General features: G+C 43.1%; 1 protein-coding gene across 1 annotated transcript in view; it reads left to right on the top strand.

Moving 5' to 3' along the window:
• The first annotated feature begins 3,080 nt into the window (after window positions 1-3,080).
• Window positions 3,081-26,103, top strand: part of MAP2K1 (mitogen-activated protein kinase kinase 1) — an 81,209-nt gene continuing 58,186 nt past the window's right edge. The window contains exon 1 of the mRNA XM_007166066.2: window positions 3,081-3,655. Coding sequence (XP_007166128.1) covers window positions 3,576-3,655 — 80 coding nt within the window. The 5' untranslated portion in view covers window positions 3,081-3,575. The remainder of the gene's footprint in view (window positions 3,656-26,103) is intronic.

The following is a 26,103-nucleotide window of genomic DNA, read 5'->3' as shown; positions in this document are numbered from 1 at the left end:
GGACATTTGGGTTGTTTCCCTATTAACTATTATGAATAGTGGTGCTATGAATATTCTTATACCTTTTTTTTTGGTGAACATATATATTGATTTCTGTAGGTATATATCCAGGATCAGAATCTCTGGGTCATAAGATAGATGTTCAACCTTATAGTACAGTTTTTCAAACTGGTTGCTCAAATTTATACTCCCACCATCAGTGTAAGAGAATCCTGTCCTAGTTGCTCCACATCTTACCAACATTTGATATTACTTATCCTTTTCAGTTTAGCCAGAATAGTAAGTGTAGTATTATAGAGTTTTTTATTATTATTGTGGTAAAATATACATAAAAATTTTACCATTTTGACCATTAGCAAGTGTATACTTTAGTGGCATTAGGTACTCACATTGTGGTTTTAAGTTGCATTTTCCTGATAACTAAAGAAATTCAGCCTCTTTTCATGTCCTTTTCTAGTTAAGGTGTAGGAGTTCTTTATATATTATACATATGCATTCTTTTTCCAATATATGTTGCAAATGTCTTCTTTCTTTTTACCCCCCACCCCCTTTTTTTTGGCCATGCAGCGTGACTTGCAGGATCTTAGATCCCTGACTAAAGATTGAACCTGGGCCACAGCAGTGAAAGCACCGAGTTCTAACCACGGGACCGCCGTCTTTTTACCCTTTTTGAAGGTCAAAATAATTAACTTTAATGTAGCCTAATTTATCATGTTTTTCCTTTATGATTTGTGTTTGTGTGTGTGTGCACGTATGTCTTGTTTAAGAAATCTTTGCCTACCCTAATGTCATGAAGATATTCTCCAATATTTTCTTTTAAAAGTTGTGTTTAGTTCTATAATCCATCTAGAGTTGATTTGTTATGTATGATGTGATGTAGTGGTCAAGACTCATTTTTTTTCCCGTATGGATATTCAATTGACCCAGCACTATTTATCCAAAAGGCTACCCTTTCCCCCACTGCATTGTATTGTTATCTTTGTCATAAATCAGGTGATCAAATACAGATGGGTTTGTTTCCAGACTCTATGCTACTCCATTGGTCTATTTGTCTGTTCTTGTGCCAGTGCCTTAAATACTGTCTTAAATACTCAGTCTTAGATGAATCTTGATATATGGTAGTGTAAATCCTCCAGCTTTGTTCTTCAAGACTCTGTTAGCTATTTTATTTTTCCCCTGAATTTCCTTGTTGATGTGGTGGTTGTTTCAATAACAGCTTTATTGAGAGACAATTCACATACCATATAATTTACCCATTTAAAGTGTACAATTCAATGGTTTTAATAAATTCACAGAGATGTGAAACTAACACCACTATCAATTTTAGGATATTTGCATCACCTCCTAGAGAAATTCTTTACCCTTTAGCTATCATTCTATTATACTATTCCTTGCTCAACTGTCCCACCAAACTCTAAGCAATTACTAATCTACTTTCTGTCTCTATAGATTTGCCTGTTGTGGACACTTTATATAAATGAAATCATAAAATATGTGGGTTTTTGTGACTTGCTTCTTTCACTTAGCATAATGTTTTCAAGGTTCATGCATGCTATAGCACGGGTCAGCACTTCATTCCTTTTTATGGCCAAGTTATATTCCACTGTATGGATGTACCACATTTTGTTTATCCGTTCAGCAGTTGATGGACATTTGGGTTGTTTCCACTTTTTGGCTGTTATGAAAAATGCTGCCATACATTTGCATAAACATTTGTGTACAAGTTTTGTATGGATATATGTTTTTCATTTCTCTTGAGCACATAGGAGTGGAATTGCTGGGTCAAACGGTAACTATATTTAACTGTTTGAGGAACTGCCAGATTGTTTTCCAAACTATCTGCACTATTTTACATTCTCATGTTAATCTTTAAACAATTTATAAAAAATGTTTTAAATCGAACACTTTATATACATAATAACAAAACATTCAAACAGTACCAAGGGCTACAAAATGAAAAGGGAACCTTACTCTCTATATGTTGCAAACAGCTGGGTGGCTGACATCCTGCTCTGGACCACCAGGTGCAGAGGCTTACATTGTTTTACACACCTAATGCCTTTAGGACTGAATACTTTAGCAAGGGCAAAGGGGAAGAGATGGACTGAATGTGTATTCCTTTTTTTTTTTTTTTTTTTTTTATAGCTACTTTATTTATTTATTTTTGGCTGTGTTGGGTCTTCGGTTCATGCGAGGGCTTTCTCTGGTTACGGCAAGTGGGGGCCACTCTTCATCGCGGTGCGGGGACCGCTCTTCATCGCGGTGCGCGGGCCTTTCACTATCGCGGCCCCTCCCGTTGCGGGGCACAGGCTCCAGACGCGCAGGCTCAGTAGTTGTGGCTCACGGGCCCAGCTGCTCCGTGGCATGTGGGATCTTCCCAGACCAGGGCTCGAACCCGTGTCCCCTGCATTAGCAGGCAGATTCTCAACCACTGCGCCACCAGGGAAGCCCCTGAATGTGTATTCTGAATCACCTGAATCATCTTTTATCTCATTAAGCTCTTTATTCACATCTTATTTCTTCAAGTTTTATAGAACTGGAATTATTGGTAGAAAGGGCTTTTTTTTTTTCCACAGGCTTTAAAAATACATTCCCAATCTGTTCTCAGAAAAGGTTGCCCTAATTTAAAGTCTCATCAGCACTGAACACCCATCTCCCTGTACCCTCGTCAGTAGACTAGTACTGTGTATTACCGTTTTATATGTATCTTTCTACTTGCCTGTCCCTTAGGTGCAAGGAGTCTCTGGACAACTTGTCTATTCCTCGACGCTGCCTCTAGAAATAAGAAGGGGTCCTTTTCTTTATTCGTTTTATTACTTCATCTCCATCTACGTGACTCGGCCCGTGGGCTACAGTCACCCCAGCGGAGGAGACCGCGTGGCGACCAACTGGGTCCAGGTCACCTCCCTTCCCGGTGCGTCCACCTGGGTGCCTCTGTGCCGCAGAGGGCGCAGTGGAGCCAGCGCCGGACCCCGCCCCCAGAGTAGCGCGCCGCGCCCCGTGACGTATTTCCGCGTCATCTGCCGCCGAGGCGTGTTCCCATTGGCTGCCGGCGAGGCAAAAGGGGCGGAGCCGAGTGGGAGTGTGGAAAACGCAGCTGCCCGGGGCGGGGGCGGGGGGCAAGGCTTCCCCCTTCCCTAGCCTTCCCCACCCCTCCCCCGCCCTCCAGTCCCTCTGGGACTACTGCGCCGAGTCGCTTGGAACACGGCAGTGGCGGCGGCGCACTTTCCCGGACTGTGGCTGGAGCAGCGCTGTGGTGCGCGCGCGGCGGGGCCCCTCGAGCACCGGGGACCGGTGGACTGAGGGAGAGCGGGAGGGAATCCCGGGCTGCCGTGCTGCGCCGGCGGGGAAGCCCTTCGATTCCCTGTGAGCCGAGCAAGTGGGGCGTGGGTCTCCCGAGACCGCCACTGGCCCCTCGGCCCTGAAGGGACCGCGCAGGGCGCGACCCCCGAAGGCAGCCCCCGGGCCCGCGGCCCTGACTTGGCCCCGCGCGGCGGGCGCGGGGCAGCTCAGAGGGAGGAAGCAAGAGGGGCCGCCCTCCCCTCGGAGTTGAGAGCGCCTTCCCCGGGTCCAAAATGCCCAAGAAGAAGCCGACGCCCATCCAGCTGAACCCGGCCCCCGACGGCTCCGCGGTTAATGGGACCAGCTCGGCGGAGTAAGTCTTGGGGGGAGGCGAGCACCGGGGCCGGGCTGGGGAGGCCGGGGCCCGGGCGCAGGAGCCGAGTCGGGTGTGCGCGGCGCGCGGGGCTCCGCTCGGGTCGTCACGTACGTCTTGGGCTGCCAGGCGCGAGGAACTCCCGGCCGCCGAGGTATCGGTGACTAAGCACAGATTGTGCGCCTGACTCAAGACCAGTCAGTGGACCCAACGAGTCGCGATGTCCCCATCCCCACCCCTTTCCCGACCCTTTCAGCCATCCCTGATCTCTGGTCATTTTCCTTCTCCCTAAAAAGTAAAAACCGGTTCATCGCCCGCCCCTACCCAGCTCTTTCCCCCCCAGATCCTCTGCAATTCTGGCCTGTAACCGGGAGAAGGGAGCAGATGTCTTGGAAAAATTAAGATCGCATCTGCGTCTTTGAGACCAACTCGGTATAGAGTGTGGAGTTGGGACCTGTGAGCAGTCCTCACCTTCGTACCTGACACCTGTGGGCTGGGAGTGCCTAGTTGCGGCCGCTGCCTGGCCAGCGGGGGCGTGTGTACACCGACATCACAGTGGATTTTCGCTTGTCGACTTTGGGGGCTCTCATTCCTTGGCCTTCCTGGAAACTCTCTTGTCTCGAAGGGAGCGGTTTTTCTTTTCTTCATCTGACTTTTTATTCATTCATTCATTAAACAAATCTCATCAGTGTCTCTCCTGGCTGTTCCTTGCTTGACCGTAAGCCCTGACTTCCGACCTGAGACATGACACCATGGTCTGGGAAATCACACACAAGGTGCTCCATCTCTGCAGCTTCCAGTGTTGCTCACAAACCAGTACTTTGTTTCATTGAACAATGATGCGGCTGTTTCATGGATGTTTCTGAGTTCCCACAACTCTTTTGCGTCCTGGGTAAGGGACAAGACTGTCTGAGGGAGAAAGACCCGGTGAGCTGGAGAAATAACCAGAAAAGATTTAGTTCTTAATCTCTTACCTGCACACTGGAGACTTTAGGAAGCCAGTTGATGAAATGAATAGATTAGGCTTGGATCTTCGGCCCTTTGGTAATTTCTGTAACCTTCCTTTGACTCTCTCAATCTTAATAGCCTGGGGACCTGTTGACTTGGTGGCTCTGTCCATCCCTGTAATGATCACAAGGCCAGTGGTGGACAGACCTGTGATGTGGGCTCAACCACATTCCTCAGACAAACTCCTTTCTTTCTGTCTTTCTTTTTTTTTTTTTTTAATTAATTAATTTTGGGCTGCATTGGGTCTTTGTTGCTGCGCACGGGCTTTCTCTAGTTGCGTTGAGCGGGGGCTACACTTTGTTGCGGTGCGGGGGCTTCTCTTCATTGCAGAGCATGGGCTCTAGGCGCGCCGGCTTAGTTGCTCCGCGGCATGTGGGATCTTCCCAGACCAGGGCTCGAACGCTTGTCCCCTGCATTGGCAGGCGGATTCTTAACCACTGCGCCACCAGGGAAGTCCCCAAACTTCCTTCAATACTGTAGTGTCTGTTTTGCATGATATTAACTTGTACAGGTTAGTGGATTACTTTGCAAAGATTGGTTCAGTTTTAGTGTACAGAATTTTATCCCCTTAAAATAGTCTGAAAGCCCCCCAGGGCAGGGAAGGACAGGACAAATTTTGAATGTTGTGGCCTGATCATCGTGCTCCCGTTTGATTTGGAGGAGGGTACTGAGTGGAAGTACCTTCTGCTGTTAATTGTGACACCATGCTGTGTTCTTGCAAAGGGGAGGAGTTTCGTTATAAGAAAACAATACAGGGAGGAAAAGAAGAAACTCTCCTGGAGTTGGTGGCAGATACACTTGAGGGGGACTGGGAGATTCTAAGCAGTGGTTAAGAGGTTGGATTCTGGAGTCAGGCTGAATTTGTGGTTTTGTGACCTGGGACAAATCTCTCTCGGGCTTAGGTTTAGTTTTTTCACCTATGAAAACGGGTCTAATGATAGAACCTATTCAGAGTAGTTGTGAAGATTAAATGAGCTAATAGTAGGAAACCTTACATGAATGTTAGCTGCTGGTACCTTTGTTACTGGGTAGAGAAGGCCGAAGGAAGCTTGGTAAGGTAGTTTCCAGTCATGGCGGTGGATATGTGTGTTAAGGTGCCTTAGCTTCTGGATAAACGACTCTCCCTTGCTCAGTTGTCTGTGCCACATGCACCTACCTCCATGACTCATTGCTGTGTTACAATAGGAGGCATCTTTGTGTAGGCTGCCTGAGACAAACAGGGACTGTTCGCCTATGTTTCCTGCCACTAATAGGGGGAAAGCTGTATACATCTACATCTTTCACCTTTTTCAAGCAAAGCTGATGTACTCATGATTTCTGTGATTAGACCAGGGCACAAATTTGAACATTATCATACAGTGTAAATGAAAGAAAAAAATCCATTGACATTAAAGAACTCTTGGTACTAAATTGGCAAGGTTGCTTCTCTGTGGCTTTCTGGCACCTTGAGACTGGTCTCTAACATAGCACTTACCCCTTTCAGACAGAGCTGGGTTATGTGGGACCTGATGTCTATGCAAGTTCTGGGGGTCCTTGAAGAAAAAAATGCAAAAATATTTCTTCTGCAAGTTTGTAAAAATATATGAGCATATTGCAAGGGTGCTAAGTTAGAATGAAATAAATTGGAAATAAGATCATATCATTTCCCTGTTTAAAATGTTTTCATGGTTTCATTGCAGTTAGAATAAAATCCAAACTCCTTATATTGGGCTATGAGCCTGCTGCTATCCCCCTCCTGCCTGCCCGCCACCCCAACTCTTTAACCACATTTCCTGCTGCTCCTTTCTTCCGTTACACTGATCCTCTTTCACTTCCTCCACGGGATGGTCCATACTCCCTCCAGACCCTTGCACATGCCGTTCCCTTTGTGTGGAATGAATCATCCCTTCCTGTTCCCAAGCTAGGAAGGAAGCAATCTTCACCTCTCTGCATAAATGTCATTTCCTCAGAGATGTTCACAGACCACCTAATCTAAAGTAGGTCTCTCTTTCTCATGTCACCTGATTTTTTAATGACATTTCTTCACTGTCCACAATCTTTTTTAGGGTATTTTAAATATTTCTCTCTTCTGTACACCATAAACTATAAGCATAGGACTGCCCTTTTTGGATTCACTGTTCTGTAAGTAGTACCTAGAATAGTACCTGGCACATAATAAGTGCACAAATGTTTGTGGAGTGAATCAGTGAGTGAATGAAATTTCTAATATTTGCACGTGTTTAACAAACCTTTTAATACCTTTTCATTTTTTTCTCTTATTTTCCCCTATACTCTCATTCCCCCTTCCCATTTCCCTTTTTTTCACAGGCACCATCTCACCCACTCTAGGTTATTTAATATATGGTCTTATAATTCTACCCATTTGTTGGCTCTATGTGTGCCTTTGGGAGGTATTCAATAGATAGTATCGTTTTGTGTGCTTCGAGTGCTGAATGATATTGTACTATTATTCAGCCTTAAAAGAGAAGGGAATCCTGCCATTTGTGACACCATAGATGGACCTGGAGGACAGTATGCTAAATGAAATAAGCCAGACACAGAAAGAGAAATGCTGCATGATCTCAATCTATATGTGGAACCTAAAAAAGCAGAGAGTAGACAGGTGGTTAACCAGGGGTGGGGAGGTGGGGGAAATGGGGAGATGTTCGTCAGAGGATACAAAGTTGCAGTTAATAGGAAGAATAAGTCTAGAGATCTAATGCTTAACATAATTACTACAGTTAATAATACTGTATTGAATATTGGACATTCGCTAAGAGAGTAGATTTCAGGTGCTCTTGTCACACACACACAAAATAGTAACTTTGTGAGGGGGTGTGTATGTTGATTAGCATGACTGAAATAATCATTTCACTGTGTGTGTATATTGAATCATCATGTTGTGTACCTTAATTATATTCATTTTTTATTAAAAATCCTATTGTGCTATAAATCTACATCAGTTGGGATAGACTAGAAAATCTCAGTAGTTTGACATGCTTGCAGGTCAGCGGGAGGCTCTGTTGATTGGATTCCATCAGGGGCTCAGGCTGACGGACGCACCATGTCTGAAATATGCTTAATGAAAAGGGAGTCTTGTGAACCATGTTCTGGCTTTTAAAGTTTCTGCCCAGGAGTGACACATGTCACTTTTGCTCCCATTTTTGTAAAGCAAGTCACATGGCCATGTTGACCTTCAAAGGGGGCAGGGGCCTTCTTGGAAGGAGGATAATCAACAATATTTGAACAGAAGCAGTGACCACCCTAAACTTTTATTTCAGTTTCTTTTTTTTTAACCAAACACCATGTGTCTGCGCTCTTTCCATGCTGTTATACGTGTATCTAGTTCATTATTTCTCTTGGTTGCAGAGCAGTCAGTCTTGTGCATGTACCACATTTTACTTATTATTCACCTAGAGAAGACAATTGTGTTGTTTCCAAGCCCTTGCTGCCTCAAACAGTGCAGCCATCGCCATCCTTGTACGCGACTCCTTTTGGACTCTTGTAAGAGTTCCCTGTGGAATGTACTCAGAAATGGAATCGCTGAGTCTTAGGGTACCTTGCCTCTTCTTCCATGATAAGGCACATACTTCTTTGTGTTTTTTTTTTTTTTTTTAAATATTTTAGGTTACAAATACAAATTGACTCTTTTTATTTATTTATTTATGTATTTATTTTTGGCTGCGTTGGGTCTTCGTTTCTGTGCGAGGGCTTTCTCCAGTTGCGGCAAGTGGGGGCCACTCTTCATCGCGGTGCGCGGGCCTCTCACTATCGTGGCCTCTCTTGTTGCGGAGCACAGGCTCCAGACACGCAGGCTCAGCAATTGTGGCTCACGGGCCCAGTTGCTCCACGGCATGTGGGATCCTCCCAGACCACGGCTCGAACCCGTGTCCCCTGCATTGGCAGGCAGATTCTCAACCACTGCGCCACCAAGGAAGCCCCCTTCTTTGTGTTTTAAAGAACGCTTTTAATTTCCACAAGGAGAAGCGTGAGCCCTGAGTAGAATTCGTGGTGGCAATGCAAGGTACTTCCCTAGACCTCACTTTTTCTTTGACCTTAGGCAAGTCCTTTGGACTTTCTCTCTTTTAGTTTCCTTATCTGTAGAGTGAGGATGAGAATGGTCCACCAAATCTTTGCCTTAGTGGCCTACAAGGCCCTGCCTGATCAGGTTCTTAGTTTTCCTCCACTGTCCCCTTCACTTATGTGCTCCAGCCATGCTGTTCTCTGTGCTGTTCCACAGTCGATTGGGCACATTCCTATCTCAGAGCTTTTGCTATTCCCTCTGCCTAGAATTCTCTTCTGCCAAATACCCACATGACTTGCTCCCTCACTTCCATCAGACCTCTGCTCAAATGTCTCTTCACAGAGACCATCCCTGATCACTCTAATTATAGCACTCTCTGTCATGCTCTACTCCTTTATCTTTTTTTTTTTTTTTTTTTTTTTTTAAAGGATTTTCTTATTTATTTATTTATTTATTTATTTTTGGCTGTGTTGGGTCTTCGGTTCGTGCGAGGGCTTTCTCCAGTTGCGGCAAGCGGGGGCCACTCTTCATCGCGGTGCGGGGACCGCTCTTCATCGCGGTGCGCGGGCCTTTCTCTATCGCGGCCCCTCCCGTCGCGGGGCACAGGCTCCAGACGCGCAGGCTCAGCAATTGTGGCTCACGGGCCCAGCTGCTCCGCGGCATGTGGGATCTTCCCAGACCAGGGCTCGAACCCGTGTCCCCTGCATTAGCAGGCAGATTCTCAACCACTGCGCCACCAGGGAAGCCCTCTACTCCTTTATCTTGCCCTATTTTTCTTCATAGCACTTATCACTAATTAACGTTGCACTGACCATAAATATTTATCTGCACCTCACCCCGCCCCCACTAAAATGTATGCTTCATGAAGGTGAGGGCTTGATTTGTTCCTTGCTCGGTGAGTAGATCAGTATCTGGCCCATAGAAGGTACTCAGTAGATATCTGTTGATTAAATGATTGAACCATTCCTACCTTGAAGGAGTATCATGAAGATTAAAAAAGATAACACATACAGAAGTGCTTTGAAGGCCATATGGTGCTGAATAAACAAGAAGGTGCATTGCTTGGCCTTGGTGGCATCCACAGCTTTTGGATTTGGGGCTGAAACCCTCAGACTTAATTACTGTATTCAGAGCATCGTTCATAGCATCAGCAGGTTCTGCCAGGTTTGTAGGGACACACATCTGTTAGTGTGAAGGTCCTTAAGGAAGGGGACAGAAACATTGAGACAGGTTGTTGTGCTTTTGGGGGATCTCTTATGGCCTTACCTGGGATGTACACCGTGATAACTAGAAGCTTTTGATGTGGTTTTAACTGATTTTGTAGTTCTGAACTTGGATGCTTCTACTCGTTTGTTGCTGCAATAACTAATACGGGCACAGTCTTTTGAGAACAACTTCAGGTGAAAAGTAGGGCCAGCTGAAGCCCGTGTCCTTGGGAAGAATGTCTCTGCTGTTGTTGCAGCAGATACAGCAATGGCAAAAAGGTTCATAAAGATGACTTAGCCCAGGGCAAGGAGATGTTTGGGGTGCTTGTTTGAACATAAACACGTACAACATTTTACTTTCACTTACTTATGCATCTTTGAAAGAAAGGGAGAGAATACTTCAGTAGAGCTACCCATCCAGCTCGCTTCTTCTCTGCCTGATCCCCTTATTGTCCTCCCATTGCCCCAGCATACCGCTTCTTACCTCTGTCCGGTCTTGCTCACATGGTTTCCTTTGTCTGGAATGCCCTCCTCCACTTTCCTGTGTGATTTTATTTTGTCTTGTATTTGCCACCACACTTTCGGTGAGGGGAGGGACCAAGACTATCTCGTATACTGATATTTCCCTAGCGTCTAGCCCAGTGCCTGGAATGAATGAGTGCTGCCCATCTTACAGGACCTAGCATAGAGTTCATCTCCCATGTAGGCTTTTCTGAGTAACTCCATGCTATTCTGGGACCTGAGTTCGAGACTTAGTTATGCCACTTCTTAATTGTTGACCTTTGGCATGTCATTTAACTTCACTGAGCCTTGGTTTTCCTCATTAGTAAAGGAAGGATGATAATATAACAAACCTGTGAGGGAAGGCGGGCAGGTGAGCATCATCCAAAATAATGTGTATGAAAGCACTTTATGATTGTTGGAATGCTATCCAAATGGGAAGTGTAGTTAGTGGTGCCCGCTTTGGTTTCTTCCTTCTCAGCTGACTATTACCTTTTGTTCTTAATACCAAATTGCAAATGTTGATAAATCATGTTGATTTGGACATTTTATATGCTGCGTGTTCTTTAAAGTTTAACCCAAACCTGCATCTAATCAAGCCTTGAGATCTAACTTCCTGTTTACAGCAAATACAGGGATGGAGAAACAAATTAAATGATACCAGGAGGAAACAAGCATACAAATTCAGGATGTGGAACATTCTCGAAGACAACTGACCCAGTCTCTTTAAAAAGTCAATGTCATGGGGGAAAAGTAGGGGAGTGGTGCTGTTTGAGAATTAAGAGACTAAGGAGACATGTCAACCAAATGTAATGCATGAACCTTGGTTGGGTACTGAATCAAAAAATGCGATAGCTGTAAAATGAATTCTTGGGACAATTAGGGAAATTTGAGTAGAGAATTATGGTTAATTTTTTAGATGTAATAATGGTATGATTATGTAGGAGAATGTTGTTGTTCATGGTTGATATGTGAAACTTACTTTGAAATGGTTCAGGAAAAAAATACACACACCCACATGGTAGATAAAGCAAACAGGGCAAAGTTGTTTACAGTCGTTTAGTTGGTTAGTGTATGAGTTTCACTGTTCTATTCTTTCCATATTTCTGTGTTTGAAAAAATTCATAATAAATTTTTTTTTAATAAATTTATTTATTTATTTATTTTTGGCTGCGGTGGGTTTTCGTTGCTGGGTGAAGGCTTCCTCTAGTTGCGGCTAGCGGGGGCTGCTCTTCGTCGTGGCGCGCGGGCTTCTTACTGTGGTGGTTTGTCTTGTTGCGGAGCACGAACTCTAAGCGTGCGGGCTTCAGTAGTTGGGGCACGTGGGCTCAGTAGTTGTGGCTTGCGGGCTTTAGAGCGCAGGCTCAGTAGTTGTAGCGCACGGGGTTAGTTGCTCCGCGGCATGTGGGATCTTCCCGGACCAGGGCTCGAACCCGTGTCCCCTGCGTTGGCAGGTGGATTCTTAACCACTGCGCCACCAGGGGAGTCCCCATAATAAATTTTTTAAAAGTACCCAAGGATTAAAATTCATCCTAAGCCTTATGCCCCTTTTAATGTTAACTCACATTTTCTCTCTCCCCTTTTGTATTCTGGCCTATATTGTGTAACAAACATCACATTAAATGCAATATCATTTTGAAGTCATATGCTTTCTTATTCTCTAAATGTTCCTTATGTGTCTTTTTTTCATTAATTTGATTATTTGGGACCTTTTTGAACCCCTGGGTCTACATCACTACACTCTTAATATAGTAAATCATTATTGGTAGATTGGAAAAAAACAAAATAATGTTTAAACAAAACAAACCACCACCAACAAAAAACCCTTGCGAGCTTCCCTCAGTCTGAATTGGTAGTTAGTTCTACCACATCCATAGGAAGCACAGGTCAAGCAATGGTGAATCTTTCTGACATGTTGAGAAAACCTGGAGAACCCACAGACTGGGAAGAAGATGAGGTGAGCCTGAGAAGAAAGCTTAGCGTCCCAGTTTTGTTTCTTTTATTCCCTTCCAGAAGTTGCCAGTTTTGATAAAATCATCTTGGTCTCTTTTGGCCACTTGATTGTGTTTTTTCTTCATGTCCTGTTCTTTGCCTGAAAGCCCATGAGAGCTGTTTGAAGGCTCACATACCTGTTTGCTAAGTTAACACCTCCCAGAATGAATTGCATTTTTGTTTTTAAAAGAGCAGGTGTTTTCTGAATCCTGGTGCAGGGCCTACTGCTAAAAATGCTGATCTCTGCCTCTCATTTCTTGGTGAAGCTCCCAGGGGTATCCTGCTTTGAGTCAGATTAAGAAGAGGTTACATGGGGGTTGAAGAAAAATCGGACAAAGGTAGAGTGATTTCTTTTCCCCCCAACTCCTTTTTGCATATTTGCCTGCTCAAGTACAACTTTAAAAGAAAATTGAATGTATCAACACCTTTTTAAAGAAAGAACCTCAGACATTAAATTTTCCAGTTTAACTTTTGGTTATTCCATTATATGCATATATAGATAGCTGTGATCAGTTGATGGGTCTCTCCTTCCCCCCATTTTTACACATAGACATAATTCTAATACTTAACATTTATTTTTGGCTAAAGAATAGAATTTGATAGATTTGGCTTCACAAATGACACTTTGTTGATTATTTAGGTGGCTTTCAAAATTTTATTATTTATTGTTACTCTTATGAATGTTTTAAACCCATTTGTTTTGTTCTTTGAGATTAATTCATACACAGAATCAGAGGCAATGAACCATGTTACCGCTTTTGTTACATATTAACTGAATATGTTCCATAAAGAGACAGAACCAATTTACAATGTATGTTTGAACTGGTCCCTCAAGCTTCAGGAAGTTGGCTTTTTTTTTTTTTTGAAGTTTAGTGATTTTTTTTTTTTTTTAGAGGGGGAGGACATGTTACAAGCAAATGATCCTCATTTCAGTCCCTTCTTTTTCTTTTTTTTCCTAAATAAATTTATTTATTTATTTATTTTTGGCTGTGTTGGGTCTTCGTTGCTGTGCACAGGCTTTCTCTAGTTGTGATGAGCGGGGGCTACTCTTTGTTGCTGTGCGTGGGCTTCCCACTGTGGCTTCTCGTTGCGGAGCACGTGCTCTAGGCACGCAGGCGTCAGTAGTTTGTGGTACATGGGCTCAGTTGTTGTGGCTCGTGGGCTCTAGAGCTCAGGCTCAGTAGTTGTGACGCACGAGCTTAGTTGCTCCACGGCATGTGGGATCTTCCTGGGCTGGAGCTTGAACCCGTGTGCCCTGCATTGGCAGGCAGGTTCTTAACCACTGCACCACCAGGGAAGCCTTAGTGATTTTTTTTTTTTGATAGTTTAATAGGACTTCTCCTCAGTCTGCTTTAATTGTTTGCCAGTCTGTATTTTTGAAATGGGATTATTTTCTGTATTTCATCGATTCAATCTAAACTAATATTTAATGAATGCTTAGCAAATGTAATTTGCTATGCTGGATGCTGTAGGTGGTAAGATTGTCTTTGCCTCCAAGGATCTTAAAATCTCATATGGGAGAGGAGGGAGAGGTTGCAAGGACACAAGAAGAAGGAAACAGATGGCAGCAGAGTAAGAAAAGTGCCCCAGGAGAAGAGGTACAAAGAAAGTACTGTCAGAGATCATTGAGAGGAGGAAGAACGCACATCCAGTGGGGACGATTAGGAGAGCCTTCACAGAGGAGATGACATTTGAGCTGGGTCTTGAAGGATGGCTAGGATTTCCATGGGAATGGGGGAGGGGGGGCATGGCAGGAAGAGAGCTCAGGATGAGCAACTTCACACAAGTGGGAAAGCTTGGGATGTGTGGAGGAGCCGGCAAGTAGTTTAGTGTGCTGGGTGCATCGCTGCGGGTAGCAGGAGATGAAGCTGGAGAGGTAGGTGGGATGGTTTTGTGGTACCAGCTGAACATTTTGAAAAGTTTCACGCAAACTTTTCTTCTCCTCTGACCGTTCTTTAATAGATACGTCTATATAGCTTTGATGTGCTTTGTATTTTATTTATTTTTTGTTAGTTCGTGTCTTTTATTAGCCAGTACACAGTTACTTGTTTTCTGGTTTGTTGAAGCAATAGATCAGTGTGCTTTGTATTTTAAAGTTTTATAAATTATGTGGCTACTACATTGTCGCACTGCGATGTTTTCCTTTTATATTGTATTACTTAGGAAAAAATATTTTTTTATTTTGCAAAGCATGCCTTTTGTATGGTATAGCCTACTTTTCTTTAGTATTTAGACATCTGTCATCATTTCATAACTAATAGGAGTATGGGGCTTCATTTTTTCTAGACTTTTCTGCCCCTTATGTGGTCCCATCTAGGATTAATAAATGTTCTTGGTGTGAGGTATGGGTCTATGTTAATTTTTCTACATAGTGAGTTCTAATATCTTCATGGAGTTTATTAAATAGGATTTTTATCTGTTGTATTTTCAGGTTTACTTTTATTTGGTCTTTATGGTATTTTTATCTCTTTCTAAAATTTCCGTTTAACTCTTATGTAGTTTTGATAGTCTTTTTTTTTTTCCCTTTTCTTAAATTGGGTAGGGTTAAAGAAAACTTTAAGAATTGTCATGGTTTATCTTTCCATTTATTAATGTCTCCTCCTCTTTTACTGTTATGGTTTTATAGTTTCTTTTGAATAACTCTCTTGTGTCCTAAGTTAATGTTTCAAATACCTAACGTTTTGATGCTGTTGTGATTGAACATTTTTAAATTTGTGTTTTCCATCTTGACTGTGGTTTGATTTGTATGAATTGTTTATATCCTGCAGCTTTTTAAAATTCACCTATTATATCTAGTAATTTTTTTTTTTTTTTGGCTGCACTGCGCGGCATGCGGGATCTTAGTTCCCCAACCAGGGGTGGAACCCATGCCCCCTGCAGTGGAAACACAGAGTCTTAACCACTGGACCGCCAGGGAAGTCCCATATATCTAGTAATTTTTTGATTGAATATCAGTATTTCTAGATTTACTAGTGTCATCTGCAAAACATAACTTAATTCTTCTCTCTCAATACCATTTCTATTTTATAGCCATCTCAGCTTGCATTGCTCTCAATAGCAGTTCTCATGTCCCAGGGGACCACTTTTAAGTATAATGAGGCTTCCCAGGGACCTTCTGGGCCAGGGGCTTTTCTGCTCTCTCCAAGGAGTCATGAAAATAGGAAGCAGCCGCCCAGCTTTATAGAAGCAGAGCTTGTTAGGGCTGGATGGGACCTTACAGGTCCTCCAGCCCTCTGACTCCTTTTGCAAGATGAGGAAACCAGACCGGGGTGGGGGGGTGGGGTGGGGGTGGGGTTGGGTGGAGGGAGCAGCGGGGAGAACTTGCTGGGAGTTCACACAGTTGGAGTGGAAGAAGGTGCTTGAACTTTTATCCCAACTCAGACATATTTTCACTTGGGATGCTTACTTGGTTTGAAAATTTTCCAAGTTTACCCAACACTGAATTTTGGTAACTTTACCCAGTATTCTTAAAAAATTTTAAAAACCTCTTTTCAAGTAATAATCAGAAACACTGGAAAAGGCTATCCCTCTATATCACCACTCTCCTAAGGTGTTTGAGGGAAAAGGGAATGAGGAAATGGGGGAAGGAAAGGGTATTTTATTTTAGTCCAGGATCCTTAGTAGGAAGGCCTATTTTTAAGCTTCATAATGTCAGTTTTTAAAGCAGTGGTTTTCAAAATAACCACAGACAAAATCCCTGTGAAATGATCACCTTGACCTATTTTGAGTTTACCTGTTACCAAGAAAGGTTCAGAATTTCAAATGCTCTTAAGTGCATTTACTTTTCAGAAAAAGTGGAACAATTGAGTTGAGTGAATGATCCACATGAGTTCCAGATTCCAGTCAAATCTTGAAATTTGGGGAGTTGTGAGGAGAAGACAAGACTAATCAATCACATTGTCGTACTTACAGGTTGTCTGGATCCAGGTTCATTACGTTTCTTTACTGAGTTATAACTTACATATCCAGGTTATTTTTTAAAAATTAGATTAGACCCTCACCACATTTGAGAGTTCAGAGTCGAAATTATTTGCCCTGTTTGATTTCATATCATCCTTCAGTAAATAATCCTTCAAGAATGTCCTTGTTGGGGGAGGCCTCAGAAGTTAGCAGGAATTCCAAGCTAACTGTAAACCTTTTGTCTAATGGCTTACTCAAATCCAGATCGAAATCCTACCAAAATGCTAGCCTGTATTTCAGCTCTTCTCTCTCTCTCTCGCTCTGAGTCTGTGGAATGCTAGAAAAACAAGAAGAAGAGGATAGTTTAACATCCCAATAATTATTAACAATAGAAAATATATTCTGCTTATCTTAGGCATCCATTTGTGTCCACTGATAAAACTTGGACATTGGAGCCACGGAAAAGTTCTGTTCACCAAAGGAAGGACCAGCGGAACATTTGGACCAGGTTCATAGCACATTATATTAGTTTAGATAGTGCAACACTTTTATTATTTTACTAAAACACTCCTTTGAAATATAGTCTTTTGCCTTGTTTTATTTTGGTAATTAAACTAACGCTGGGTTAGCCATAAATGTAGCTTGCTGCATTTTTATTTCTGAGTATTCTAAATCACTGAGCAATTATTAAAAAAAAGTCTTAAAGCATTTACAAATAAAAGGCTATAAAATATTGACTAGGGGAAGTCAAGGGGAGAGTTAGCGAGGAAAGTACCAGAAACCACTAACAGGTGTTTTGGCTGCACTGAACAAAGTTTCAGCTTGATAGGCAATCAGGGGGAAGGGTTTTGTGAATTCCTGAAATGTGAGGTGGTGTGTGAGGTGGAGGGGACACAGGGTAAGCAGAAATCAGCAGTTCCGGAGGCACAGAGCCCTTGGGTACTGGAGGCGCGCCCCTAGCTGAGGATCTGGAACAATTCCTGAGCAAGTGGCTTTCTTGAAAGACAAGCGCTTCATCTGTAGGACCCAGGCGTGGGGTAATAAAGTATGGGTCCTAGATCAGGAAGGAACAGTAGGATGAAGGCAAAAGACAGGAAACTTATGCCTGAAGGACATCATAACTGGAAAAATTACCGTTTATTGAGGGCGTATCTGATCTATTTTCATCCATTGTCTTGAATTTGCACTAAAAATCTGCAAGAAAGTTCATAATATTCTATTGTACAGATAAGGAAAATGAAGTTTAGGGAAGTTAAGTAATTTGCACAAGGTTGCATAACTAGTAAGTGGTGGAACTAAGTTTAGAACCCAGGTCTGTCCTTCTCTAACACCCGTGCTTTTCCCACATAGCCCTCCAAAGATTGCATAAAATGCTGAAGGTCTTCTTAGAGCTACACTCACCAGAACTATAGCCACTAGCCATATGTAGCTATTTAAATTTTAATGAATTAAAGTTAAATAAAGTTAAGAATCAGTTCCTCATTTACACTAGCCACACTTTGAGGACTCAGTGGCCATGTGTGGCTAGTGTTTACTGTATTGGACAGAGCAGATTACAGCATTTTCATCATTGCAGAAAATTCTGTTAGCATCTAGAAGTCATCCAGTTTTACTCTTTTATTATTTTTGCCCCTTTATTTTGCAAAGGAGAATATGAAGGACAAAGGAAGGAAGTAGCTTGTTCAGTGTCATACATTTAATTAATCCAGGCCTTTGGACTTGTTGCCTGGTGGCTTTTCCTATGTTCCACCCTCTTCCTTAAAAAAAATTAGCAGAATAGAGATGTGCAAAAGGAGTGACTCTTACTCTCTGAGCTTTGCCTGGCCTTCAAACTAGATTCTTCCTCCCAAAGTACAGTCCTGAGTTTTCCCAATTTCAAAGGGCATGTTATGATTAGTTTCTGCCAGGGAAATGAAGGATGTTTGTTGGAAAGGAATTCCATGCTTAATGTATGAAATAGCACTTTGATTCCCCTGGTTCTTTCTCTGCCTTCCTACCAAGAACTTTGTAATTGAACTTGCAGCTGCCAACCATTTGTCTTCCAAACAAGGCCAACTTCAAAACAGTTCAAATGACAGAGGTATATATACTTTGAATGCCAGCAGCTGCTTGTTATTTGCTGTTTATTCCAATGACATTTGTGTTAGGGTCAAATAGATTTAGATTATGACCAGAATTACAACCATAGATTTCTAACTTGTATGTTTAGAAGATTAAGATATATTAACATTCATTTAACTGATATTTAGTACATATCTAATATATACCAGGCACTGGGCTGAGAGATGGACAAAAAGAAGTTTTGCTGAAAATTGGAAAAGATGCAAATGTTATTATGACTGAGTTGAATGCATTTTAAATTTTCTGAGTTTTATTGTCAGTATTTGCTATCCACATATCTACTATTTAGTCCTAAAATTCAGTAAAAGCTCCAGTTTGGATCATAGCTTTGAAGTAAAGTGAGGAATCACATGGGAATGTCCTTTTAGTGGATGCTATTAAAGACATTTAAATTATACACTCCAGTGTTTAAATGATAGTCTAAAGTGTATGTGTGTGTGCTTGGGGGATGGGCATGTGGGAACAAAACCAAGGCATTGTGCTGGGGTAATATTTTTAGGAAGCCTAAATGTGATGTTTGATTTCAGTCTGACTCATGGCTTAGAAAGTTGTCTTTCAGAAACTGAGAAATGAAAGTTTTGGGCTTTTTCCTATAGAAGTGTTAAAGTCACGTGCATGAGTATGCTCAGAGAGATTAAAAGCAAATCTGAATGTTGGCAAGGTGTCCAGGAGAGTGCCTGTCTTCCCTGAGAGTGCAAAGGTAGGGGCAGTGAGGACTTTAAAGATGGTGGGGACAGCTGGAAGGGACCCCAGCGGGCTTTGACATCTGGTCTTTCTGTCTGAGATCATAGGGGCAGGCGGGCGGGGGAGGCAGAGCACCCAGAGGTCTTCCTGTATTGTTTTTTAGAGTAGGGTCTAATTTCTAGAAAGTTTTCATATCCTTGAGTCTGTCTCCACATCTGTAAAATGGGCACAACAACCCCTACCCAGCAGAAAGGATTCATATGTGTGTGTGAACTGCTTTTGATGATTAACTGGACTCATGATAAGGGCAGGACTAGATTCCCAGCCCAGGGTGCCTTATTTTCTATCAGGCGAGAAGGAGAGAAAATTCCCACCTCCCAAAGAACTTCCAGTGATGAGGCTCTTCAGCTGTTCTTTATCCACACAGACTTAGAATAGAGACAACGCCGGGCATACTTGCAATTTCTGGGGATGTGCAGGAAGCAAAAGAATTATTTTCAGTGAAACAGGAGGCTGCAAAAGGTGCCTAGGAAACAACTGCCGCAGTACAGCCTAATATAGACTCCTCCCAGCTTCTCTAGGCTGCCATCTGCCCGGCAGGCACCACCCAGGAAGCTCAGCCTTCTTCTCCAAGAGTTTAAAGAGGATTTCCTGGGCTGCACGTGTGTGTGTGTGTGTGTGTGTGTGTGTGTGTGTGCAGGAATAGGGAGGGGTAGTCACTGACATAAAGGGAAGGTAACACTCCCTTCCTGTGGCACAAACCAGATGTTGAGGGTCAGTTCCAGGTAGATCTAGGATTCAACTTCTCCTTCATATTTCTTCCAAACATCTTCCTCAGTGGGCCCTGGCCTCTGTTCAGACTGTGTCTTCTACTGGGGATTCCCTTCTCCACCTTCAGTGCATGATGGAATCCTAATCTTGTTCAATTTATAGGTCAGCTCTTCTGTAAATCCATCACAGACTTGTCTTCCACCCCACTGCAGGTAGCAGTCATCTACTCCACCTTCCAGAGCACTCTGTACATATCCCGTCACGTGTTAGTTGTTTGCATATCTCTGTCCAGTTGGACTGGACTTGAGGAAGCCTGGGACCGGGTCCTATTCATCATTATCTCCAGTGCACATCATGTTCCCTAGCATCTGGTTTGGTAAAATTTTGTTGAACGACTTAAGCCTTGAGACGGCAGAGGGCAGAAGATGCTCCTCTCCCAAGGTCGAGACTGCTGATCCCTGTGAAGTCTGACTTTGACTTAATGAGTGGTTGACTCTTTTCAGTTTATAATATCTTGGCACAAGAGGGTCACAGTGTTGGTGGTAATCATAGCATTTGTTCTGCGAGGCTCTGTGTACTCTTTATTGTTTTTACATCTATTTATTTCCTCATTCAACCGCATGAGGCAGGCGGGATGTGTGTTATCTCTACCCAGTAGATGAGGAAACTGATCCTGGTTAAGGGCCGTGTGTGTCACCCAGGCAGTTAAGTGCCTGTAGTCCTTTGTACTGCCTTTTCAGTCAATAGTCCCTTCCTAGCCCAGTGGGGAAACTGGCGGTGACATTCTGTGGTGTTCCCTCAGCCCCATGCCTGGCACAGAGGAAAGCTCAGGGGATGTTTGGGGCCGGATGGATTGGCAAGCCTCTTTTGCATGCTGAGCTGAACAGTTATCCCCAGCAACTGCTGGGCTCTTTGATGGATGTGTGACATCGGTGACTGAATATACACGGCACCTGTGGCTTTTCACACTCTCCCCCCACGCCTCTCCAGGGATTGGGATAGGACAGATGGCCACAGACACAAGATTCTCAGCTCTGCATCCTCTCTGCAAATCACATTTGGGGAAAAGTTAAGTTTGTGCAGTAATACAATTTCAGTAACATGGTTTCATACTGCTGGTAAGTACTTTAACACTCTGGATAAATCACACTTCAGCAGAACTCATTTGGGAAAAGAGTTTAATTTCACTGTAGGTGGCTGTGATTCCCACCCACCAGCCCTCCCGCCCCCCCCCCCAATAAATCTAGGCTGATAAGGTGAACGCAGCACTAGGCCAGGCTATTTCCAGACCCAGGATAGCATTATGTTATATTAATCATCCTTTTCACCACCAACACCTTTCATTCCTTCTCCCCCAAGCACAGCCACCTGTCTGTCCTTATATGTTAAATGTGGAAAAGATTTTGATAGTTCAGTCTCCTGGATGTGTTGTGAAGAGATTTGAGGTCCAGAGAGGCTGGGAAGCTTACTTGGTGTTGTACAGCTGGCGAAGACCTGAATCGAGATCTGAGGCCCCTGACTACTCTTGAGAGTGGGGCTGTTTTCTGCCCTGTCCCAATGCCTGCGCTTCGATCTGTCTTACAAGTAGGGCAGAGTCTGTGTGTTCAGTTTAAAATGAATAAAGGTGATCAGTTGCTCATTGTTAAAGGCCCCCAGCACAGAGTGAGTTCATTTCCTGTTGACCCTCACAGCCTCTCTTGACATATCTTTGGTAACAGCAACTAAAGTCTTGACAGATTTCTGTAGAGTCAGTGCAGCCTAGGGGTAACCCTGTGTGGTTTTGACTAATAGGATTTAACTTTCAGGAAAAAATGAAAAAGAGGGAAGGATGATAAGTATATGTGGAAGGAGAGAAAAAACTATTGTTAATTTTTCTCTTCATGGTATACCTTTTGGCTCTTTGGCTCTAGAAATCATCTGATTTTGATGTTTCAAATATGGCGAATAGATACATAATCCAAAGTCAGGTGTTCAGACTGCTGAAGATTAGTAAAATGTAACAGTAGGTCCAAGTCTGGAGCGTGAAAGAAATAATACTCCTCATTTGTCATAGAAGCTTCGGTGTTCTACATCCCCTGCCAAGCGGACTCGGGGACGCTTGGGAGCTCAGCAATTGGTGTACCGTCAACTGGTCTCCGGTCCTCCCTTGTTAGGGGTGGGCCTATTGTCTGAGTGGGTATTTTTGGGAGGGGCACACATGCCTGGCCAGCCAGAGGGGCCAGTTGACCTGCACTGGATGATGTGTCTAGCAGGAAACCCAGCTGTAACAGCAGAAGATAACAGTTCTCTGCAGAGGATTCACTTGCAGTAGGTGGTCAGTGTTTGTTGATTTCTTGATTTAAAAATATATCTATATCTTCCTCTGTTTTCTTTACTACAAAGATCTCAAGTCTCTTTAATTTAGGGGAAAAAAGGAGCTATTGATGCCCTGCTCCTCTTTTGATACCATGACGCGCTCCCCCACAGATAAAAACTCTGTTCTGGCTCTTAGTGGGTGCTCCTTGCTCTGCAGGAGTGTGATCTGCAGAGGCAGACAGCTGAGGTTGGAGTCCTGGCTCCACCCCTAAATTGTTGTGTCGATTGGGCTCATTACTTAACCTCTCTCACCCAATTTTATTGCCAATGTTTGGGAGGCTACCCCTCCTTGAAGGCTGAAGTCATATTATTTCGACCATGAAAGTTTGCATGGTCTCCCTTGGAAAAGCTCCAGTGGGACTGTCCATGAACTACTCAGGAGACAAACCACTTGGGGGTGTGTGTATGTGTGGTGATCTTCACAAGTATCTGTTGTGTTTTACCACCTGCACTGTGAGCTTCTGGAGATCAGGAGTTCAGTCTTGATGCCCCATCTTTAGCCCAGGCCTGGTGCGTAGTAGGTAGTCTCTAAACATGGAATGAATGAATGTCGGTGTTAGCTTACAGAGCTCATGTGGGACAGGAGATTGGCTCCACTGGGCTTTCACTGATATCAAATGCAGTGTTATGTGCATTGAGTTTCTTGATACCTGTGCTTGAATCATTTCTACTTTTTGTCCTTTTTAACTGATTAAGCAAAGCTGGGCTAGTTGGAGCCCCCAGATAGGACCAAGAGATGTGGCCTCTGCCTGACTCTGTTGTAGGTAAAGTGCTTAATTCCAAGCCAGCACGAAGAAAGTTGGGAGTATTAATTATCTGATCAAATAGAGTCTAGTTACTAAACTGTAAATGATGATGGTGGGCAGGGATGTCATAAATGTCCTAGGGTCTGGGGGCCTGAAGGAGTTAAAGCTCCTCTCAGAATAGCCCGGGCAGCTCCTAGGAAGTAGCTTCTGAGGCAGGATGTGGCAAACCAGTGAGTAAATGAGAGCCATTCTCCTTTGGAATAAAAGGAAGTGGGTGGGGAGAAGTGAAGAGGAAGAGCCTGGTGGACAAATCTTTTTTATCTTCTGCTGTAAGAACATGCTTCTCTTTTGAATGCCAGGCAGAGCCTGCAGAATTTTAACCTAAAGTGACCAAGATCCAAAGAATGCTTAACAAGGCTGGTTTTGCAGTTGTCTTGTTTTTCTCCACAGCTAATAACTCAAGTTTAATGTGCAGTGGAGTACTATCTTAGTAGATTTTGTTTTCTAATCTTAGTCATTGGCATATTCTTTAATGCTCTTTGAGGATTCACAATTAATGTGAGGTGTCATCCACAGTCACACTCTTTTTTAACCAAGAATAAGTTAGAAGAAAGGTATTTTTGTTTGTTTGTTTTAGAAAAAGTGTCTTGTTAACGTGTTCAGCTATTTGTTTCAGAACACACTCTCACTGTGTTCGTAACAGTCTTTTGTAACACAGGACAAGAGGATGCTTCCATTTAATGCACGTGAGAGGTCTTGTTCAAGGATGGAGGGCTCCAGACCCGGGTTAATTCCACAATCTTGGTATCTTTTGTTAAGAGCATGGTTATAGATTGGAGGCAAAGTATTGACAGAGGGTGCAACTTTGCAAATAAAAATAGCCCTCAGGAATTCAGTAATGCGTATATGAAATGAAATAGGTGAACTGAATTTGTTGAGTTTCAAGCATCACTGGAAAAGCAACCATCATTTATAAATGTATTGCATAGATAGCAATAATGTAAGTCAGTGTTGGGTTCAGGAATTGGCTCCAGGACTGTGGTTTGTTATGAGAGAAACACTTCTGTCCTTACAATGAGCTGGTATGCATGATGGACTGGATTTGACTTTACTGTCAAAGGCTTCTATGAGCCAGTCTTTGGACCAGGTAATGAGAGGTTAATTATCTAAAAGAGAACTCCCCACTGGACTTTCAAGGACCTGGAAAGCTGTACTCAGCAGTTTTTAGACTTCAGATTTCTGCACACTCTTTCTCTAAAGGAAGCCAATATCTCCTGAGTTGTGCAGCTCTTGACTCTATTTCTATGAAGGTTCCAAACTAGGATTTTTTAAAAATTGAAATATAGTCAATTTACAATAGTGTTAGTTTCAGGTGTATAGTGTAGTGATTTGGTTTTTTGGCAATTATATTCCATTATAGGTTATTACAAGATATTGAGTATAATTCCCAGTGCTATACAGTAAATCCTTGTTGCTTATCTGTTTTAGGTATCGTAGTTTGTATCTGTTAATCCCTTATTCCTGATTTGTCCCTTCCCTCCCCTTTGGTCACCATAAATTTGTTTTCTATGTCTGTGAATTTGTTTCTGTTTTGTATATAGATTCATTTGTATTATTTTTTAGATTTCACACATAAGTGATATCATATAGTATTTGTCTTTCTCTGTCTGACTTATTTCACTAAGCTTTACATTCTCTAGGTCCATCTACGTTGCTGCAAATGGCAATATTTCGTTGTTTTTTATGGCTAATACTCTACTGTATACACGTACCACATCTTCTTAAGCCAGTCGTCTGTTGGTGGGCAGTTGGGTTGTTTCCATGTCTTGGCTATTGTAAAGAGTGCTGCTGTGAACATTGGGGTGCATGTATATTTTCAAATTAGAGTTTTCTTTTTTCTGGATATATACCCAGGAGTGTAATTGCTGGATCATATGGTAGCTCTATTTTTCATTTTTTTAAGGAACCTCCATACTGTTTTCCATAGTGGCTGCGCCAATTTACAGTCCCACCAACAGTGGGATGGAGCCTGGATGGAGTGTTTTTCCCTCTGCTGCAACAACTGATATCTTTCAGGTCTAAATGTGGACATTACATTTTCTGACCTTCACTTTCCCTTCCTCATCTTAGATGGAGTTGTCTTTTTTCTGTTCCCATACCCCACTTTGCCCACCTCACTTTCAGCATTATGGTCTCCCTCACCCCGTAGCTGTTGCTGTACTTGTTAGTACCATTTCCTGTTTTTGGCTTGCACTGTGATATCTCTCTCTGTCTCTCTCTCTATCATCTCTACATCTCCGTCTCCCTGTCTCTTACACACACACACACACACACACACACACACACACACACAGACACCACACACTGCCTGGTGAGGGCAGGGACCTTGTCTTCCTCATCTGTACCTCCCTAGCCTCTAGCGTAGATGGTGCCTGTCACACCGTGGATGCTCCACAATGACTCTGCATTGCATTTTCACATCTGTAGACATCACAGCTATAAGCTAGATGTCTACTCCAGCTCCTTATCCCCCGCACTCCTCTAGATTAGAGCAGTCTTGGAGACTTACATTCTCATGGTCACTTCTGCTTCTTTGGGACTCACATTTCCCTTCCTGTGATTTTTCTCTTCTTTTTGCTCTGTGTTGAACAAACTTGGAATTTGGCGCCCTTTCTCTGGTTTCCATCAACAACAGTAAGAACAAAATATACACAAAGCTATTTGTGTGCATGGCAGATTGGACTGAAGGTCTGGGGTGGGGAGGCTGTATTATAGCAATAAAGACAACTTAAAATCTAGTGGTATTAGGTATCTTTGGGCTTAAATGACCTTTGCCACTCTGCCATGGTGCATCCTTTTCTTCCTTTCTTGCTGCTTCACAGCCACTCCCAAAAGAAGTCTCTCCCATTTTATTCTGCAACGTAATTCAGCTCTCCAGCTCCACCCCTGCGTGCTGTTCAGGCCTGCTTCTGCCTGTGCCAAGGCTCAGGAGCAGGCCCTTTTAAACTATGGGCTAGCCTTCTGGTCCTCTGGTATCCTCTGCTCCGAGGGCATTTGTTAGCACAAACACTTACTTCCCCGCCCTCCACCTTCTTTTATAAGACGGAAGCAAGCACTATCAGTTTTAGTTTTAATTAAATTTCATTCTCTCTGGTCCATGAT

The sequence above is a fragment of the Balaenoptera acutorostrata genome, chromosome 3 (assembly GCF_949987535.1).
Source record: "Balaenoptera acutorostrata chromosome 3, mBalAcu1.1, whole genome shotgun sequence".
Classification (NCBI taxonomy): domain Eukaryota; kingdom Metazoa; phylum Chordata; class Mammalia; order Artiodactyla; family Balaenopteridae; genus Balaenoptera; species Balaenoptera acutorostrata.
Note: the sequence above shows the minus strand (reverse complement) of the source record. Positions and strands in the feature narration are given on the sequence as shown.